The following is a 22,895-nucleotide window of genomic DNA, read 5'->3' as shown; positions in this document are numbered from 1 at the left end:
ATGCAGTAATCCCAGATTAATGTACCAACTGTGTGGTACTACATTCAGGGGAGTGGAAAATTAAAAAGAAATGAGTGTAATTGTGCAATCAGATATGAAGTTCTCTGAGCAATATAGACAGGTAGCCAGGACTGCTTAAAGGGGTGTTTTCAATGATATACAGGACTTTTGCTAGCAGGAATAAGGAGGTGATTATCTAATTGTATAAGACAATGGTTAGGTCACATTTGGAGTACTGCTACAGGTCTGGAGACCTCATATTAGGAAAGATGTGGATGTGCTGGAACAGTAATGCAGAGATTGACGAGGGGAACAACAGATTGAGTGCTCCTATCAAGAAAGGTTTCAGTTCTAAAAATTGCAGCATCTAGAAACTAGGCACCTGCGAGGTGATCTTCTTGAGGTGTTTAGGGCTTTGAATGGATTGGACAAGCTTAGTGCTGATGGCATTCATTCTCTTTCTGAGACTGCAGATATGAGGGGAGTACAAATTCAAACTGAGGAAAGACAGTTGTAGGATAGATGTGTGGAAGTTTCCCTTCAGGCAGCAGGTAGTTAATTGTTGGAACAAACTTTCATCTTATTGTTGTGAAAGTGGGCAGTTTGAATAAATTCAAGGAAGAACTAGATAAAATATTGGAAGGGTTGGACAGATGATAAACAAAGGTTGTTTTTTTTTTTTCTTGTTTTGCTCATGCTGTATAAGTTTGCTTCCATGCACCATTTAATATTATCTATTGTAAACATAATAATACTGTGGTTCTTTAAAATTTAAATTCAAAAGTTTCTGTTTACAAATCTCTTTTCAAACATGCCTGTAGTATTTGTAAGTATTCAAAATTAATGTTTGGATAAACAATAATTATATTAATCAATTTCCTGACAGGGATTTAATTTTTTAAACCTAAAATACTAAAGGAGAGTTGCAGCAATAAAAGTATCTATACATCCATTTAATTGGAACTTAATATACCAATTAATTGATATATTAAGAAAAACTGACAATTATGCATAATTTATTCTAAAGTTGAAATACCACAATCTAAGGCTGGCCACAATTTATGCTCTGTTAAATTAAACTCTTAAACCAAACCATCAACTATTTAAACTGCAAAATTGTATTTTGTTGTGTAATAGGTAAATAATATACTCTTTTTTAAATTATGAAACTATGACAGTTTTCCAAAAGTCATGATTCTTGTTTTATTTATTTTCTTTTTGGAATGAAATTATGATAATTGTTCTGCTATGTAACCATCAGGAAAGGAAATATTTATATTTTCCACTACTGCTAGCATGGCTTTTGCTTCTTCCACCAGATGGTTATTTGCATTGTTTGTAAACTATGTAAAGACAGGATGGATTGTACTTCTCATTCTGAATATCAAGACTTTGCTTCCTTTTGCATCTCTCAGGAATTCTCTATGTGAGCAACAATTTTAATATACGTTAAATTAAAATACAATGGAACAGTTTATATAGGGGTGTGGAATGGAAAAACTAGTAATAGCATTCTCTTTATATTTAAAATGTCTGCAAACGCTCATACATACAAGAAAAAGAAAACCCCAACAAACATAACTAATAAACTACTTACCAGCAATAAATTCTTTCTTGGCACTTAAGTTAATAGCTTCAGTTTCTAGTTCATGTTCAGTCAGAAATCCATGAAATCGATTGAGTTCAAAGCATTGAGACATATTTCCCACTAGCCGAACCAAGTCCAAAATTCCTTCGAGTCCATCTAGTTCCCCTCCAAAAGAGGGGATGTTAAAGCCTTCTATAATACTACTAGAATCTGTGCCAGTCATTTCCCTTATTAATGGTTTCAGTGATTCAGAAGCTAAAAGATTCTGAAATGAGAAATTACATTCGCAATGTTCAGTATCTAGGTTATTCATTATTACAATGTTTAAAAAATTTAATAATGATTTAATATCAGACCTATCTGATATATCTAATACTATTGGCAGTCTAGTTTGGTTGAAGAGTGACCAAGGAGAAATCTATTACTTACAGTATATCTTGTGTTATCTGAAAGTAGAGTAGAGTAAAGTAGTTATTAGAAACCACTGAGTCCAAGGAACTTTTGGATAGTCAATTTTTTTGCATAATTGACTTTAAAAGTAACCTACTACAGTATCAAAATTAAACAGGAAGAATTAATAACAGAAAAATCCATTCATCGAATTTATTATTTATATATTATGTATTGTATGTGCTTATACATCTTTAAAATAATTGCCAATGCTTTCTGCTTGAACGATGTGTCTTTTATCCATGAAAAATTCTATATTTTCTACAAGCATGTTAATTCATTTCTATTCAATTCTTTTTATGATTCACTCCTTTGGGTAGCAATTTTAAGGGCATTTAAACACTTCACAAGCTGCTGTTTCTGCTATGTATATTCATCAAAATACTCTCTTTACTTAGCTGCTGTTTCTGCAGTTTACATTTATCACAATACCTTCTTTAGTAACTGCTGTTTCTGCTGTGAATATTCATTAAAATACCTTCTTCAAGTTATAACTGATTTGAATTGGAATTTAATAATATAACTATTTCATCATCTGTCAAAATGTGATAACCTGGACTGTCTGCAACTTTGCTCAGTTACTTACCTTTATCCATACAAAACTGACTATTACATATTTTTGTAATAGTATTGTAGAGGCAATACTAAAGATTTGTAATCTTTTTTTTTATATAGTGAATATTTTTTTTATCTTCACCGATAAAAAAAAATATTTACTATATAAAAAAAAAAAATCGGTGAAGATACGATATTAGAGCTGGAAAAGGAATTAGAAAATGTGAATTGGAATATCATCAGTTTGGCTGAAACAAGAAGAAGAAATGAATCACTTATAAGTTTATCAAGTGGAAATCTGCTGTACACCAATGGAAACAGTGAAAGGAGAAAAGGTGGAGTGGGCTTTCTGGTCCATAAAGATATAAAGAAACAATATTTTGGAATTCAAAAGTACATCACCAAGGGTGTCAAGACTATTAATAAGGATTTCTAAGAGGTATAAGCTAAAGGCTATAATGATTTATGCACTAAAATTGAGCCATGATGATGAAGAGGTGGAAGAAATGTACACCAAGATTGAAGGTCTTCTAGATGAGCAGAAAACCCACTACACTATAATTATGGGGGAATTCAATGCTAAGGTTGGAAAGAGACAAAACACCACAGAAAGGGGAACTATAGGAAAGTTTAGAATTGGTGAACGAAATGAAAGAGGTGAAAGACTTGTGGAATTTGCAGAATCTCAAGGAATGTCAGTAATGAACACTTTTTTCAAGAAAAGGGTGAACAGAAAGTGGACATGAAAGAGCCCAAATGGATTAACAACTAATGAAATCGACTTCATCCTCACTAACAGAAGATATATCGTGAATGATGTTACCGTCCCGAACAAGGTAAACATTGGAAGTGATCACAGAATTGTAAGATGCACACTTGATATAGATGTAAGAAAAGAAAGGACAAAACTGACTTGAGTAAATAATACGAAGGTCTTACAAATAACAGAAGAGGAGAAAAAAACGGTATGTGCTGGAACTTAAGAACAAGTTTGGGCTTCTGCAGACCTTTCAGGACCAAGATATCGATCAGGAGAAAGTGATAAAGCCCAAGAAACATATAAGTAAAATGAATTCCAAAGAAGAAAAAATTAGTCAAGAAACACAGGGAGGAACCGGTGAACCTTCATTTGTTGTCTTCAGTTCATCAAGAACTGAAGACGACAAATGAAGAGCAAGATAAACACTGACAAGGACAAAACTGAGTATACTAATGCAAAGCCATTAAAAAGTGACTCAGAGATGACATAAGAAGTTTTAACACAACGAAAGTAGAAGAAGCATTAAGGGAAAACAAAGGACTTAAATCAGCAGTCATGAGCAGTAATACTAAAGACATAAGATACTGAATCTGAAAAATAGTGATGGTGTACTTATAAATAGCTGAGAAAACATAATTCAAATAGCAGAAGACTACTATAAAGTATTATATAAAGAGCAAGGGAATAATGCCAGCAGTGGGAAAGATGGATCACAAATTAGCAACACATACGACATACCCGATATCCTTCCTGATGGGGTAGAACATGCATTGAAGAAAATGAAGATTCAAAAACCCCTAGGTCAAGATGAAGTTACTGTACAGTTGTTAAAATTAGGATGAAGAAACATGGCACAGAAACTGGCAAGACTCTTCACAAATACATTGGGAAAGCAGTGATGCCTAAGGAGTGGAATAATGCAATCATAATATTGCTGCATAAGAAAGGAGATAAATCAGAAATTGGACATTATAGACCAATTAGCTTATCCCACATCTACAAGTTGTTCACAATGGTCATTACTAACAAATTAGAAAGAATACTTGATGAGAATCAACCGAAAGAGCAAGCTGGCTTTAGGAGAGGATTCTCAACTATGGATCACCTTCATGTAATATCACAGCTAATGGAGAAAGAAAATGAATATAAAACACCATTATGCCTGGCATTTGTGGATTATGAAAAGGCATTTGACTCCATACAGCATAAGGCAATGTTTCAGGCACTGGAAAGACAAGGCATAGATACCCCATATATTATGATTTTTTAAGAAAATATATGAGAATGCTACCTCCTTTATTAGACTAGACAAAGACAGTAGGAAATTTAAAATCGAGAAAGGAGTTCGACAAGGAGACACAATATCTCCGAAGCTGTTTACTGCTGCCCTTGAGGAAGCTTTCAGAAGATTAGACTGGTCGCAGGAAGGAGTCAATGTGAACGGAGAGTAATTATTATTAATTATTATTAGCCATATGGTGCAAGGAAGCCTGAGGCTTATACTGCACCAGCCAAAAAAAATTTCTGAGTTACCTTGTGTGTGTGTGTGTGTGTGTGTGTGTGTGTGTGTGTGTGTGTGTGTGTGTGTGTGTGTGTGTGTGTGTGTGTGTGTGTGTGTGTGAGAGAAGAGAGAGAGAGAGAGAGAGAGAGAGAGAGAGAGAGAGAGAGAGAGAGAGAGAGATGATCCTAGCCACAATATTTGTTTCACACTATTCCACAAAAATTTTATAACTCATATACTCATATTTGTAACTCTACAAGATTTTGATCTTCAACTATTTACAATCTTCTGCTTCATTAGGTGAAATGAAGGTGAATTAGCTGAATTGATCACCTGATTTATCCCCTGCTATGCTCTAATTCAACAACTGTGCGATCATCTCGCAGTGCAAGTACAGAGCGGCAGCCAATTTTGTGAGAAAGTTTCCTAAAAATTATTGGATTTTGTTATCCACTTGTTTAAAATTGGTAGTTTTATTATTTTTGTTTATGTGATAAAGTAAGCAAATCTTTTTCTTACTTGGCTTTTCAAAGTGCTTAAAAATGAAAGTCAAAATTGCAATCAATCACCGTTCACTGAACTGATATAAGAAAGCATCATGTTAATATTAAGAATGAGATAAATGCTATTTAAAATTACTGTATGTAATTCCATATGAGTATAATCAATATTAGAAGTACTTTTATTAATTCTATAAACTTATTTATATATTATAAATAAGTTATTAATTAAGTTATAAATAAGTTGTTAATATGTTATTAATTATAACAATATTTTAAAATGTATGAGAGTAAATGGGCCTGTTGCACTGGAATCCCTTGTACGTAAGAAATAATAACATATATATCCAGTAAAATATAACTTTAATTAAATAGTTTGGAGCTTTCGAGGCTGAACATGCCTCTTTGTCAACAAATTCTAACAGAATGGAAACTTTAGAGATAAAAAACTCTAGCTAAGGTAAAGAAAGCCTGCATGAGAATGACGAGAAACGTCGGAAAACTTACGAGGAATAAGTTTCCCGACACCAGACTCTAGCACTGCTCGCTCGTCTAAGGGAACACCCACTACAATCTATGGACTCACCCTAGAACCAAACAACAACCACAAAGCAGAAAAGCATAGAATCGTGGCTCACCTGCTACAGCTGTGGCAGGACAGATGGACAGCATCAAACAAAGGTGAAGTGACGAAGAGATTCATACCACTGGTTGCCAAGACGTATCCAAAAGCCCCCCCCCCTGGTTTAACCCGGGGTTAAATGCAACGTACTTACTAATGGGCCATGGCCCATTCAAGGCAAAATTGAACATGCTGGGTATAACGGAGGAGCTAACTTGCACCTGTGGTGAGCCTGAAACATGGCATCATATAATGCATGACTGTGAGTACTATGAGGAACACAGAAGCGTGCTAATAACTAAAATACAGTACATACCAAAAAACAAAGAACACCATCTCTTGGACACAGAAGACAACTACGCGGCTTTCAGCCAATTTACACGAGAAGTCTTCGACCGAAGAAGAACGGAAATTGCCATCCACAATGAATGAAAGTAAATTACATACTCGAAGAAAATCGACCACCCCCACAAGACTGCAAAGAGTAAGAGGAAATCAAAATGAGCATGGAAGACAACCCCGACCAAAGTGAGGCCACAAACGGATCAAAGGACCCTACAAAGATCAAGAAAATAGCAAAGTGACAAGGAACCCGGTCAGACACAGCCATAGGAACTAACTGACAAAGATGAGTACATGCAAACAAACCAAGTGATAAAAAGCCGGACTGGACATAAATGCAGGAACTACTTGCATTACGCCATATGGCGGTCTGAATAGGACTCCCTAGTCCTATTCACCTTTAATTCCCAATCCCCAGGAAAGGGGGAGATGGTTTCCTGTTTCCCCCCTGCCACTCCCCGCTTCTCTACCTCTGGTGGGGCATGGGCCTGCCCCACTGCTTTTGGGGACATTTACTCTATTGTTCCCATACTTCTGGCTTTTCCCCCCCAGTCTTTAGCCTCCCTCCCATACTCTGTCTATACACCAGCGCATGTCCCACACAATGTTAAAAATTAAAATATGTCCAAATTCAAACCGCGCACGCAAAACTCTTTCGGCTTAAATCTTTTTCAGCGATTATTTTATTTTTTTATTTTTTTATTTATTTATTATTATTTTTTTTTAAGGCCCTAGCCACTGAAATCTCAGGAAACTAGGTGGCAGGGCCTGCCAGAGTAAAATATCAACTATTGGGTACCTGGTCTGCCTCCACATGGCCAGAAGAACAACAATACACAACACTACACTTACAAAATCCATACACTTTTAAATCTCTGGCCTTTACAGTGAACTGTTACACCTACAATGAAAGCAATATGGAGTTGGGGGAAACCTCCGGTGCCACTAGACACGAATACACTTTACACTTTTTTGCTCGCTCGGTAAACAGACAATAGGTGTTATCGGTCTGGAGCAGAAATCGAGAAGGATATATTGATTGACAGGTAGGCGTGGCAAATAATGAAATGATTGGTGATGGGTGCGACAGACAATAAGCTACTGTGTAGTCATTGGTTGGCATTATGATGTGTATTTACCAGTAAAGAATGGTGCATAATAGTTTTGTAATGAACGGTGAACAGGTAATAGTAGCGATGAATCTTTTAAGGTGCTGATTGACGTTATGATACATGTGTATCCGCGTGAGTGTCTTTAAAAATAAAAGTACAGTAATAAAAAATTAATATTTTGTTAATAAACAATTTATGTGCTAGTCCACCCATGATTCTAAAGAAAAAAGGTTAGGTTACTCATCAATTTTGTGAGGGATTTAAGCTCCCATGGGATTCAAGTGGAGGTAACCTGACCTTTTTTCACCATTAGGGCATATTATTGAACAAGAAAATAAAAATACAGTCATAAAAAAAATTATTTTTTTATGAATGTATTTCTAAATATGACTGATTCTAAAGAAAAAAAAGGTTAGGTTACCCCTTCCACTTCGGGAGGGGTTCAAACTCCCATGGGATTCAAGTCGAGGTAACCTGACCTTTTTTCACCATTACAAAATACTGTAATGGTGAAAAAAGGTTAGGGATTGTACGATTAGGCCAAGTTACTATTAGTACTGCTAAAGTGATACTAAAACGATGTTATCGTGTGTTGTGTTCGCACACCACACAACACAACACAACACACGATGACATCATATGTTGTGTTCGCACACCAATCAGCACATTGTTTGCCACGTCAACCTATCAATCAATATATCATTCTCGACTTTGCTCCAGACTGATAACACCTACTGTCTGTTTACCGAGTGAGCAGTGCTAGAGTGCCATATCAGGAAACTAATTTTCCATGTAAGTTATCCAACGTTTCTCGAAGGTCTCATGCAGGCTTTTTTTACCTTCGCCAAAACTCTGTATACGTTAAAATAAAAGAGGCACGTTCAGCCTCAAAAACTCTAAACTATATAATTAAAGTTATATTTTACTGGATATATATGTTATTATTATTTCTTATTTTAAAATGTTATTTTATAACATAACAGTATCACATAATACATAAAGTAACTTGATAGCATAGTATTCACTACCATTTCATAACAGAGAATAGTGTGATGTTATTATGAATTGTATCACTTATTTTTTGTGCTATTTTTTAATTAAATTTAGATTTTAGTCATTGCTGAGACTAGAGCAGCAAAGAAAAATAGCTCAAAGTAGTGGGAATACTTCAACCAGGAGAGAATGCTAATGACAATCCTTTTATGAATAAGGACTTGATATGCATTGCTTGTCACTTGTTTTCCAAATCATCTGTAGAAGGAATGATATGGACACCATGGATGTCTTTGTGTGTTTCTGATGCAAAGATAGAGATTAAGCATGAATTCAGTGTTTTGATGGACCTATATGAGAGCTGAAGATAGTGCTGATGCCTTCAAAGGAACCAAAATGAAAAGGAACTGAAAAATGCTGGTGCCTATAGAGTGGGCCAGTAAATCAGAAAGTCTTATAATGGAGGATTTTAATTTCCCAGATATTGACTGGAATTTGTGGAAAGAAAAATCTTTGGCAAGGGATGCAAATAAAAACAGCAAAGAGTTCTTTACTTATATAAACTCTAGAAGGAAGGGGATGAATCAGATTGGTCCATTTGATATCGATGGTTCAACTGTTGATGATCCTTCTCAGGTAGCTAACAAACTAAATGAATATTTTGCATCAACATTCACACATGAGGAGTTATTCAGCAAGGGGAATGCCAGAGGTGTATTCAACTCTGGCAGTAATCTAGATAATCTTGTAATAACTGAGAGTAAAGTGAAGGAGAAATTGTTGAAGATAAACACAAGAAAGGCACCTGGGTGGATGGAATCTATCCAGTTATATTGAAGGAGACAGCAAAGGAAGTAAGCAAACCCTTAGCCATAGTTATGAGAGCTTCCTTGGACTCAGGGGAGGTACCCATTGACTGGAGATGTGCAAATGTGACCCCAATTCATAAATGAGGATCAAAGGCTGACACAAGTAATTATAGACCTGTGAGTTTAACTTCTGTTCCAGGAAAATTAATGGAGGCACTGGTTAAAGAAGCACTGCAGGATCATCTAGACAAGACTTCAGTTATAGCTTGGACACAGCATGGTTTTGTTAAGAGGAAGTCTTGCCTGACCAATCTGATTGGATACTATGATTCAGTCACAAAAGAACTGGATGCTGGGAATAACTTTGATATTGTATACTTGGATCTTAGAAAGGCTTTTGATACTGTTGCACATGGAAGACTGCTGCACAAATTGGACCAGTGTGCATTGGAGATAAATTGCTGCTATGGATAAAGGGGTGGTTGAGGGGGAGAAGACAGAGAGTGGTAATCAATGGACACTGCTCATCGTGGACTAATGTTATTAGTGGAGTCCCTCAGGGTTCAGTGTTGGGTCCATTATTGTTTTCTGTATTTATCAATAATATTGATGATGGTATAGCAAGCTTAATGTCCAAGTTTGCAGATGATACAAAGGTTGGTAGGGTTGTTAAAGACATTACTGATGCTATGCTGCTGCAACAGGATCTGGAAAGGTTGAGCAGATGGGCTGAGAGATGGCAAATGAAGTTTAACATTGACAAATGTAAAGTACTACCTATGGGAAGCAATAATCCCAGAGTAACGTATCAACTCTGTGGTTAAACACTGACAGTGGTAGAGAATGAAAAGGACCTGGGGGTAATTGTGCAGGCAGATATGAAGTTCTCTGAGCAGTGCAGATGGGCTGCAAGAGTAGCTCATGGTGTCTTATCAATGATATACAGGAATTTTTCTAGCAGGGATAAGGAGGTGATTATTCCCTTGTATAAGGCAATGGTGAGGCTACACCTTGAGTACTGTATACAGGTCTAGAGGCCTCATTTCAAGAAGGATGTAGAGCTGCTGGAACGAGTACAGAGAAGGGCAACAAGATTAGTGAATGGAACAAAGGGTTGCTCTTATGAAGAAAGGCTTAAGTTTTGCAAATTACAGTGTCTGGAGACTAGGCACCGGCGAGGTGATCTGATAGAGGTGCATAAAGCCTTGAATGGTTTGAGCATGCTCAATGCTTATGGGATTCTTCCTCTTGCTCAGAATAATCACCTGAGAGGGCATAAATTGAAATTGAGGAAAGACAGATGTAGGATAGATGTTTGGAAATTTGCCTTTAGCCAGCGGGTGGTTGGTTGGTTGGTGGAACAGACTTCCATCCCTTGTTGTGGAAGTTGATAGGTATTTCGAATGAACGGAGGCGTGAAGTGGAAGGTTTTTTTTTTTTTTTTTTGGCTGATGCTGCATAAGCTTGCTTTCTTGCATCATATGCCTCTACTAATGCTAATGCTATATTCGCACATCAGACAAAGAAAGGCACCCTCAATGGCAAAAGTGCTGCTCCAACAGAAAGTATCGATTGTTTACTCTCAGAGGAAATGGGAAATAAATTGTGTAAAGGACACACATGATACTGTTGAACACACTAGTGTTAATGAAGTTAAAAAAACTACCAAGGATTTACCTGAGAATAAGTTGCGAGCTAGGATTAAATGTGAAAGTGTCTGCAATTCTGCCCATAACTGGTAGGAGAGAGAACACATTATAAGGGCCTTATTAATCAGTTCAGCCCTGGAGAAACTGTGAAATGTTCACTGGGTAGAATTTTTTTAGCATGATCTGTGCTTGTTAACAGAAAAGACCATTTTTACAGAAGAGTTTACATTAATATTTTTTGATGCTATTGATGTAGCATTAGGTGGGTTGGAAAGCTGATAGCTTTGAAGATATATAGAATAATAGATTAACAGCAACTGCAAGCAGAGGTGAAAGCTATTCTTGTGATCCTTATACTGTGACATGCTGCAAACTGGAAAGCAAAGGTTTTAGGACTACAAGACCTGCTGGATTGTGCATGGGTTGTGTTAGGGTTATTAAAAACCAAAACAGATACAGATATAATTGTTTGTACAGTAATGCTACAAGTGTAGTAAATAAATTTTATGAATTTAAAGTACCGGTTAAGCATAAAATGTTGACACTGTAGAGATATTGGACACACAGTGCCACTCAGACAGAAGGGATATGGAATATGAATACGATGAATACACACAGAAAGGATAGTGTATAATGTATAGTGTTGAATGTCAAGCAGCACTGGGAGTCACTGCCCCCCCCCCAACTCCCTGTGTGTGTGTGTGTGTGTGTGTGTGTGTGTGTGTGTGTGTGTGTGTGTGTGTGTGTGTGTGTGTGTGTGTGTGTGTGTGTGTGTGTGTGTGTACTCTGTTTGCATACCCTGTTTATACAGTACTAACTCTATAAAAGCCAGAGATAATGTGAGTTTTGTATTTGCTTGCATAATGTAATGTAGTGTAGTGTTGGTCTGTTGTTCCTCCAGCCATTTAGCCATGGAGAGCCCTGGTGAGATCCCCATGTTGCCTTTCCTTGCCCTGAAGAGACAGGCCAGGAATAGTAGGAACAGAAAAATCTCTGAAGGGAGGCCAACTCTCCCTGAAAAGCTCAGGCATTACCCAGGGTTTACCCTAGGTGATTCCTTCATCTGAACAGAAGAAAAAAAAAGGACTATTAAGAACAGAGAAAGATTTGTTGTGGTAGAGTCCACCAGTTGAAAAGATTGGTTTGGGAGGTGGGAGGAGAAACATGGATTGATGGATTGTAGAGAAGTAAAGTCATAGACAGGGTGCCCTATATGAGGAAGGCAATCACACTGTGGATATGCAGTGTGCTTCTCTGTAAGTAATCCTACATTGGCCAGGTCAGCTGAAATCAGTGTCAGCATATTCCATACTGTGCCTCAGTTCAGAGGGCACAATGTCCATGAAGTGAGGGGGGTTTCCTAATAGGTTGCCCTGACTGTAGTCAAATTAGGGGAGCCTGTTAGAACACACACACACACACACACACACACACACACACACACACACACACACACACACACACACACACACACACACACACACACACACACACCTTACATGCACTCAGCCTAATTGCACACCTGTCATACTTACATGTACATAATCATACACTTTTTTTTTTTAACATATTTAGGGGCATACTGAATAACAGTACATAACATTTTCTCACACATTTGTCATTCCAACATTCATCATTATACAAATGGACAGGACAGGTGTGACCTAAATGTTTTTTTTTTATATTAACCAGATTCATTCAGTCACTGCATAGTTTATATAGGTGGCCTGCATTCATCCACATTTATACAGCTTAACCTACAAGAATAATTAATTTAGATTTTTTTTTTAATATACATATTCGGGGTACAACAGTTTTTTTTTTTTTTTTAACGAAAACTCCAAACACGAGAGTTATTAGAACCTATAGTATTTAATACCGTGCTTGGGTTGAAGATGAAAGAAGATATTTGTTGACATTAGACTGAACTTCTGTAGACTGTAATTTTCAGAAAATACATACGAAGGAAGGTTGTTCCAGAAAACAGCAGTTGAATGAATAAATGAGGAAGATGAAAAGTTGGTTCTGTGAGTTTGAAGTTGGACAGTAAATGTATGTTGGCTGGTGGTGGCACATGCGTGGACTGTTTTGAAAGAGAGAACAGGAATTATAGAAGCCAATTCAGAAGAAGAGTGCGCATGGAAGTATCTGTAGCAAAGGCTTGCAGCAGAAACAGTATGTCTATGAGACAGTGAGTAGAGAGACTCTGTTAGAGATGAGTCATTAATTAACCTAACTGCCCTCTTCTGAATGGAATCTAGAATTGTGAGAGAGGTTTTGGGGGCACCACCCCAGATGAGGAAACAATATTCCATGGCAGAGCGGATTTGCGATTTGTACACAATGAACAGCTGTTTGGAAGAAAAGTAAGAGCTGAGAGCAAAAGAAAAACCAAGTTTTTTAGATGCAGAGGAAGCAATATTTGTAATGTGCTTGTGCCAAGAGAGATTAGAAGTCAGGATAATCCCCAGAAGAGATATATCATCTTGCCTAGAAGTCAGAGAGTCACCAAAAATAAGCATAAGAGCAGAAGAATCCTTTTTGCGAGATATAAGACAGGACTGAGTTTTAGAAGGATTGAAATCAACTAAGTTGTCTTTGCCCAACTGGAGTGAAAATTTCAGTGAAAAAGAACAATGAAAATTTTGCCTTCATTCATTTTACTAGATATGCCAAACATGATCAAAAGCCTCTGAAATGTGAAGAGCAACTGCTTGAGTTTCACTGGGCAGTTACAAATAATTTGTTAGAAGAAAAGTTGGATACTAGCAGGTCAGCTTTATCATTAGTTGTGGTGCCAAAGGAAACTATTAGGTTTTAAAAGAGGTGGAAGTACAGATGGGCAAAGGTTGAGGACAATAGCTTTGGAAAGAGATCAGAATACTCCAATACCTTTTGGACAAGAAGCAAGTTTTCTAATCTTAGCTTCTTCAAAACTGATTAATACCTGCTTTACAATTGTTGCAATCATGGGTGTCAGCAGAAAATCAGCCTGGAGTTTTGGATGTAAGCCAATTATGAAATAATAATTATGAACAGCCTAAGCACATTTGTTGGAAAACCAAGGTTTTAGATTAAGGACAATATTTTAATGTAGAGTGTGGAATAAAGGATTTCATCCATACAAGAATAATTTCACTGACACGATTTGAGCTAACATTGACATCAGAAGATTTAAAACAGTAATCCAACCAAGGTTGTTGTTGGATGTTTTATGGTGCAACGGCAGCTAAAGGCCATTATGTGCCAAACAATGGTACCAACCAAGGAAAAGAAGAATATAAATCTCACAGATCACACCATTTTGCATTCTTGTAAGGTTCATACATGTATGTATGAACTATCTCAACAAGAGGCTGAGAATGACAATGACAGAAAGGCTCCTTTGGAAAAGAGATTATCACTGGTATTCCGGTAAGTAAATGAACTATCTGTGCAAAATCATTAATAATTGGAAAAGCCACCATATCTTGACCAGCTGGGACTCTGTGACTAGAAAATGGAAGCTACTGGAATTGTGAACATTTAAAAATCACCAAGGAAAATTACCTTGCTGTTATGAAAGTTGGACCAGAGAAAGTCAAGTTTCAAAGAAAGAAGTCAGAGGGGGTGATAAGATATTACCATTAGCAGAGGCATATGATACAAGAAAGCAAACTTATACAGCATCAGCCAAAAAAAAGAAAAAAACTTTCCATTTCACCCATCCATTCACTCCAAAAGTTTGTCCATTTCTTCCTTGAATTTATTTAAGCTATCAACTTCCACAACAATAGATGGAGGTTTGTTCCAGCAATCAACTACCCACCGGCCAAAGGCAAATTTCCACACATCTATTCTCCAACTGTCTTTCCTCAATTTGAATTTATGCCCCCTCAGGTTTGTAACCTACACAAGAGAAAGAATTTCATCAGCACTGAGCCTGATCAAACTATTCAAAGCTTGAACACCTCAATCAGATCACCTTGCAGGTGCCTAGTCTCCAGATGCTGCAGTTTGCAGAACTTACCCTATCTTCCTAAGAGCACCTCTTTGTTCCCCGCACCAGTCTTGTTGCCCTTCTCTGTACTCGTTCCAGAAACTCTACATCCTTCCTAAAATAAGGCCTCTAGACCTGTATGCAGTACTCAAGGCCATTGCCTTATACAAAGGAATAATCACCTCCTTATCCCTGCTAGAAAAATTCCTGTATATCATTGACAAAACCCATGACCTATTCTGGTAGCCTGTCCGCACTACTCTGGAAACTACATATCTGGCTTCACAATTACCCCCAAGTCTTTTTCATTCTCCACTACCCTCAGCGTAGTACCACACAGTTGGTGCATTTCTTTGGGTTTACTGCTTCCCATGTGCAGTACTTTGCATTTGTCAATGTTAAATTTCAGTTGCCACTTCTCAGCCTGTCTGCCCAACTTTTCTAGATCCTATTGCAGTAGCATACTGTCATTGCCAACCTTGGTATCATCTGCAACCTCCAACATTAAGCCTGATATACCTTCATCAATATAATTCATAAATATACAAAACAACAAAGGGGCCCAAGACTGAACCCTGGGGGAATTTCACTAATAACATTAGTCCACGAAGAGCAATGTCCACTGATTACCACTCTCTTTCTTCTCCCACTCAACCATCCTTTTATCCATTGTATTAATTTGCCCTTAATGCCATACTGTTCCAATTTGTACAGTAGTCTTCCATGTGAAACAGTATCAAAAGCTTTCCTGAAATCCAAGTATATGATATCAAAATTATTTTTTGCATCCAGTTCCTTTGTGACCATATCATAATATCCAATAAAATTGGTCAGACAAGACTTCCCCTTAACAAACCCATGCTGTGTCTGAATTATTACTACAGTCAAGATGCTGCTGCAATGTTTCTTTAACCAATGTCTCCTTTATTTTCTCTGGTACAGAAGTTAAGCCAACAGATCTGTAATTACTAGTGTCACCCTTTGATCCCTCTTTGTGAATTGGAGATACATTTGCACATCTCCAGTCCATGAGGAGCTCCCTAGTCCAACAATGCTCTCATGATTGGCTAAGGGTTTCCCTGCTTGCTTTGCCACCTACTTTAATATAACTGGATAGATCCCATAACTTGAACAATTTCTCCTCCACTATTTTTTATCAGAATAATTTCTGATAAAAATAATTTAGCTCCATCTTAGAGTTTAAGAAGCTTCTGTTCTCCACTTTTCTACAGAATTCCTTATGTATGAATGTAGATGCATATATTTGTAAAATGAACAAGGAAATGTTTGGATGTCTCAAATCTTTTCACTGATAAGTCTGTTCTATTAGTTTGACTATTTACAATGTATTCAATAGTAACTAAAAGGTGGAGAGGGCACGTTGTATATGTAATGAAATTTTTGGATATGGTGCACACAGCAAGAATATACCCAGTTCCTTGACATAACATGGCCTAAACATAATTCCCCCTGCATAAACACTACTCGGACACCCTCCAGTCACTGTCTAACAGATAGAGGCAGTGAGATTATACAGTAGCTGATCCGAGATGCATCATAGAGATTTACCAACAGGTTTGGGCTGGTGGACTATCTAGTGTCCAGCTTGCGAACACCACTTCAGAGCTGTATCCTCAAAATGTGAAACAGATTGGATCTTCCATGATGCCCATCATAACCACAAAAGACATTAATCATACTGAATGATGAGTAGTGTATCTTTTAATAAAGAGTGAGTATTAAATGTATTAATTCTGAACAGATGGATAGTAACACTGGTTAACATATTATCGTTAACAGTTGTCAGTATGCATTTATGAGAGAATTTAATTAAATCATAACATCTAATTCACTGCTATTTATAAAATTTTAATTAATAATTTACCATACAAATAATCTAAATTTTACATACCTTCATAGTTATCAACATATTTTTATTTTTTTTTAGGTAAACAATGGCACTAGTTCCTTCTCCCCAAGAATATAATGTATCAACAAATGTGGACATACTTTCAAATGTTTTATTCATCTACAGAAAAATAAAATAAGGAAGTTGTGTTATTATTTTTCAAGTTACCTATATATCTGTTGGTAATTTTCTGAAAAATATTATCATATTCATATTTATCTAAAAGAGAATAACAACCCAGTTTTATCACAGATGTTATAACAACCCAGTTTTATCGCAGATGTTATAACAACTTTAAAATAAAAATTAAAAAATTATAAAATACTTTTATATAAAGCTCCTGACAGAATTTACATTATAGATGAATAATATATTTATATTATTTACCTTGATGTGGCATCACAAGATAATATCACTTACATTGAGATATGTTTTAGGACAGAGGCTTCCAACCTTTTAGGATCACAGACCACTCCAGTTATTACATACATTGTTATTCAGAATTATTTATTACTGCTTTTAACTGATCAATTTAGATGACTGATTTAAATAAAATAGTTGCATTTTATAGCTATTTAATTGACATTTCTGTGTTTTCAGGTAAGCAAGTGAATAATCAATTGACATATGACAGAATAAAAACATTTTAAAGTGGTTCTGAAAGTATGAAAAATTTCATAAATTTTTTATGAAATCCAATACACACAGGGGTGGGCCGCCATTCCGAGGGCGCAAGGGGTGCACTGCACCCAGGCACCAATGTTCAAGGGGCGACCGAAAACCTGAAACTTACATATATACATGTATGAAGAAATTTTAAAGGGGGGGCACCAGATTTCAATTGGCACCTGGGCATCACATACCCTAGGAATCCCCCTGAGCACACATGAGAATTCTAGGCATACAGGACAAAAATGCATACAAATCTGATAATAATTTTTTTACATGGAAAAGGGCATAAAGTTCTGAAAATATCTAAGCAGTTAGAGATGCCATGAATGGTTATATGAAATGTAAACAAGGTAGTAATATTAAGAACTGTGCATGAATGAATCAATTAAATAATCAAGGAGACAAAGCGGAAACGCTACATACCCTGGCTGTTGCAAGCAGTTTTGGAAGCTGATCCAAATTAACAAATCTAAATCACCTTTCATGCAGTTCTATATATTATTATGGTATTATCATGTAAAAGGCAAAGATGATAAGTTTGAGATTTTTACTTGCCCTCATGAATACCCAAAAGGCCTCCACATGAAAAAAGTCCATCTATGGACTTCTTTGAACTTAGAACACTGTCAGTTCTGGAGGATAACATACAAAAAAAAAAAGCAATTTCCCAAATTTATTTTTATGCCTGTGCAACTGTAGGCAAAACTTTTCAAAAAAGATGCTTGTTTATGCATCTTTTTTGGGGTGACCATTTTGAACACCTTACTTTCTGTATAGAAAGAAAGGTTTACTGACTAAACATAAAATTCAACTATCCAAATTTAAATTCCCCTAAATAAAAATAAATTTTGATATAGCAAATTTGCTAATTGCCTGTTAAGAAGAGATTAATGTATAAAGCTCTGCTTCACACATTAATCTCTTCTAGCACTGTTTTAAGTAATATACTATACTTTCTTCTTTATAAAGGCAATATACAGGGGCAGACTCACCACTGGGATATCAGAAAAATTTGCCAGTGGGTCCTAAGCAGGAAGACCTATTGAATATACAATTATAGAGATTTTAAACTTCATTCTTTATGCTATTATTAAATTTATGAGTTTGGGAATTTTGATGCCTCAACTGTTTTGGTCAATTTTTGCTATGTTGGGGGGATGGGTGCCTCCGTAGCCAGGTGGGAAGGAGCAGCAGTGCGTAGCACACGCTTCTCGATTAGACCAGGGTTCGAGCCCGTCACCACCAAATGCGGAAAGGTCAGGGAATGACCCCCCGCATATTCCTGGAGCAATATGGCCTTAGTTGCTAATGCTCCTAAAAACCAAATAACAAACAAACATATGTTGTGGGAGGGGGAGGGGGACTGAAAAACCCGAAGCTGGTATCACCTTATAAAGAATCTATGATGAAATTAAAAATAAAAGTATCTTTCATTCAAATAATCCTTGAAGTCAATTTCTATTTCCAGTGAATCAAGCTCCATTGCATCTACCTCCTCTGCATTTGGCTCTTCCATCAACAATGAGGAATGCAGTAATTTAGAAAATTATAGTAAAAAGAAAGGAAAAGAATACTTTTTTTTAATAAATTTATTCTGTGTAAAATTATTCAACCCAATCCTGCTCACAGGCAGGTTGCAAAGTGGTAACTATAAGTTTTTTTTTTTTTTTAAATTTTGTTAATTATTGGCGCATCAGCTTCTGTGGCCATAATGCACCTCCCAAGGTTTTTGCATTTTACTGTGATCCAAGCCCGAGGCGGGATTCAAACCCACGACCTGGTAACTCTAAGTAGATATTTTATTTTATTTTATTTTTTTTGGTAGTTGTTGGCGCATAGGCTTCTGTGGCCATAATGCACCTTCCAAAGTTTTTGCAGTACTTTGATCCAAGCCCGAGGCGGGAATCGAACCCGTGATCTTTGGGTTGCCAGGCAGGCACTTTACCCACCCAGCTAGTCCAGTCGGCTTAAGTGGATATGAACAGGCAATCACATTGAAGTAACAGGTGTATACTCAAGGTGTATGCTACTATACCAAGACCAAGTAATGATATCAGAGGATCCAGATGTATGGTTGATTTTTGGGGCCAGTTTCTTTTTCTGTCCCTATATTTCTATTGATCCAAGTTTAATGAAATTTGGGAGGGTTCAACAAATCGTTCTAAAAGAGCAAAATATAAAATTTCACAAAAATCCATCCACTGGAAGTCACATTACTACTTGTGGATGGATGGATGGATGGACAAAGAAATAATAATGACCAGATTTCTATTGCTCAAATTTTTATGAAAGTTGGAAGGGCTAGACAAATCTCTCTCTGAAAGAAAAAAATATAAAATTTTATGAAAATCCATCCAATAGGAGTCTAGTATTATACAAGGACAGACAACAACTGGATGCATATGGCAAAGACAATAGATGCTTTATGGATATATGCTAACACAGGCATATTCGTATATATGCATAAAGGTGAAAATGAAAGTAGTCGGTGTGCTCTATTAAAAAACATAAGACCCACACCATGATCATTAATTAACTGTTTACAGCACAGCATGTTAAAAGTTTGCATTTTTAGTCTTACTTTGTCATACACTGAACTTTCATAGCCTTATGAGCTTTATGCATATATGCTAATGTATGCATAAAGAATATAGCATCTGGAAACAAAGGTAGTTTAGTGTGCTCTATTAAAAAATATAAAAACTGGACCATGATCATTAAATTAACCATTTACAGCACAGCACAGCATGAAAGTTTGCATTTTTGGTCTTGCTTTGTCATATCCTCCAAGTGTATTTCATAAAATTGTCATATACTAATTTTTCACATACAACAAAATTCCATGCACCAAACTATCTCATACAAAATTTGTCATATGCCAAACTGTCTCATACACTGAACTGTCATACACCAAAGTGTCACATACAGTGAATTGTCATGCACCAAATTGTTATACAATGAACTGTCATGCACCAAACTTTGTACAATGAACTGCCATGCACCAAACTGATGTGGACCTTAACTATTCATGAAGTTTGTAGTAAAGTCAGTAGTTCTTATGGGACATCTCAATCAATCTTAATACAAGATTTGGGAATGCATCACATTTCAACCAAGTTTGTGCTTCACATCCTCACTTACGATTACAGAGAGCAGTGAACTCTCTCAAGTCAGGATCTTCCTCAATGTGATGCTGCCAACTTATACTTTGTTTCTTCTTCAAGCAACACTTCTTTTGGCTTTTTTAATGTCTGTCTATTTGATATGCTACTTTTATCACTCCCCACATCGAATTTTAAAGCAAATGCCTTTATAGATTTTTTTTTTTTTTTTTTTTAAATATCTGACAGTCTGTTGGCCAGTACCAAATTCTTCAGCAATTTTTTTTTCCAGAAACACCATTTTGGAGTTTTTCTATCACTTTGAGCTTGTTAATGATAGTTAAAATAATGTGTTTTCTTTTTATTTCACTTTTAAATTCTTTATAACCCATAATTATATAAATTATGTTAACTTAGGTACATATATATATATAAAGAAGTACGTAAATGAAGCGATATAAGCAATAACATCCGTCAATAATACTGAACAACACGCAAGACAATGTAACGTATGTTCTGTCTCTCTCTGCATTGTCAATGAGATGCAGTCAGAGTGACTCATCTACCTTCCTAAATCCTGTGTGTCTTTAGAAGTCCTCAACTGTGAACAGAATTTTTCATATTTCAATCCAGATTAACTGTAATCAGATTAGTGAGGGTTTACTGTATTCATGAGGGTTTACTGTATTCATGGCCAGTCGATATGCTGGAAGTCAGAAGAACTGTGTTCAAACCATTCCTGCACAACAAGTGCCCGATGGCTTGACGCATTGTCATTTTGGAAGACACCATTGCCATTCAGAAAAAAGTGTAACATAGTGGGGTGTACACAATCAGCAAGCAGTTGACGATAGCAGAGACCACTGATACATTGTTCCACATGCACCAGGGGTCCAAGTTCCTGGCAGAGAAACATGCCCCACACCATAAAACCGCCTCCACTGGCCTGCACTTTTGATACCATGCATGATGGATGAAGAGCCTCATGTTGTTGACGCCAAATCCGTACACGACCACCCACAGTGTGGAGTAAATAACGTGACTCACTCGACCAGCACACCTTCTTCCAGTCTTCTAATATCGAACTTGCCTGCTCTTTGCACCAGGCGAGTCTTTTACGCCAATGAACCTCGATTAGGAGAGAATGCTGTAGGGGTCAGCTGCTGGTATGGCCCATATGAGCAAGTGTGCGATGCATGGTCATGCCAGATATTGTTCCGCGTTGGCCCATGTTGTATTGGGTAGTCAACTCTTCAACAGTGCTGTGCCTGTTTGCATGTATGAGTCTTCGGACCCAGAACTCACCTCTAACATCAACCTTTCGCTGACCTTTGCAGTTTTGCCATCGGGTCATTGTTTGACCATTTTGATGCCAGTCCTGGTATACTTGAACAACGGCAGCTTTCGAACACCCCACCAGTTCAGCCGTTTGGGAAATCGAGGCACCAGCTCGCCAAGCACCCACAAAAATCCTTCCTTTTACCCATCATGCTTGGAATTTTACTACCTACTGAACCACTGACACCTTATCTATGCTACGTAGGTCGACTAACTGCACTCTCATAGCTCACGTGGTCAACGGGTCACATTCAGTTTTCATAGAGATGGTCATAATTCAGTGATCACTCAGTGTATTTAGTAAGGCTCATTTAAAACAAATAACATGAACTTAACTAAAATTCTGAGAAAAGTAAACTTCCCACAAATTGATAAAAGATTCATGATTTAAAAAATTTTGAAATCATCTTATGTGTCCTCCAGGAATGCAGTTCAGTGATACTGATAATGATAAAAAACAGCTATGACTATATAAGTATATAGACAGAGGTCAATCATAGTTTTTGATGTTTTAATTTTGCCATTCATTGTTCATTCCAAACATTATGACCATCCCTGTGTTTTAGCAATTGGTCATCCTCTGCACCTAGTGGCACATGTTTCACAGTGAGAGCCAGTAAATGTGGTACTGCAGGTTCAGGGCATGTAGCCCATACAAAGTACTTGGTCGACACGGGCATGGGATATGATCTGAAGGACTCTGAAAAATGGATGACTCTCAGGTACTAGTTTAAGTGTGGCAGCAGTGGCATAACTAGGATGAGGCAGGTGGGGCATGTGCCTTGGGTGCGAAATATAAGTTTAATTTTTTTTTAACAATAAAAGCATATTTTGTTTTTATTATTTTGTAACCAGTATTATAATGAGAAACCAGTTTGAGTACCAATATCAGATTTCAGCCAGAATTTTAAAGAACAGTTTTCAAGGGTTGCCATTTTTTTATTTGCCATGGGTGCCATAAACCCTAGTAATGCCTCTGCGTGGCAGTATGACGGAAGCTGCAAATCTTGTGGGC

The 22,895-nt window shown here is 36.8% G+C and overlaps 1 protein-coding gene across 5 annotated transcripts in view; it reads right to left on the bottom strand.

Annotated features, from left to right (window-relative positions):
• LOC150082988 (uncharacterized) overlaps nucleotides 1-22,895 on the bottom strand; it is a 1,785,507-nt gene that overhangs the window by 608,387 nt on the left and 1,154,225 nt on the right. For all 5 annotated transcript variants that reach the window (XM_090377722.1, XM_090377724.1, XM_090377725.1 and 2 more), the window contains 2 exons: nucleotides 16,773-16,889; nucleotides 1,598-1,853 (listed from right to left, as the gene is read on the bottom strand). In XM_090377722.1, the coding sequence (XP_090233848.1) occupies nucleotides 1,598-1,853; nucleotides 16,773-16,889 (373 nt within the window). The remainder of the gene's footprint in view (nucleotides 1-1,597; nucleotides 1,854-16,772; nucleotides 16,890-22,895) is intronic.

The sequence above is a fragment of the Mastigoproctus giganteus genome, chromosome 7, assembly GCF_048544385.1.
Source record: "Mastigoproctus giganteus isolate SK-2022 chromosome 7, ASM4854438v1, whole genome shotgun sequence".
NCBI lineage: Eukaryota > Metazoa > Arthropoda > Arachnida > Uropygi > Thelyphonidae > Mastigoproctus > Mastigoproctus giganteus.
Note: the sequence above shows the minus strand (reverse complement) of the source record. Positions and strands in the feature narration are given on the sequence as shown.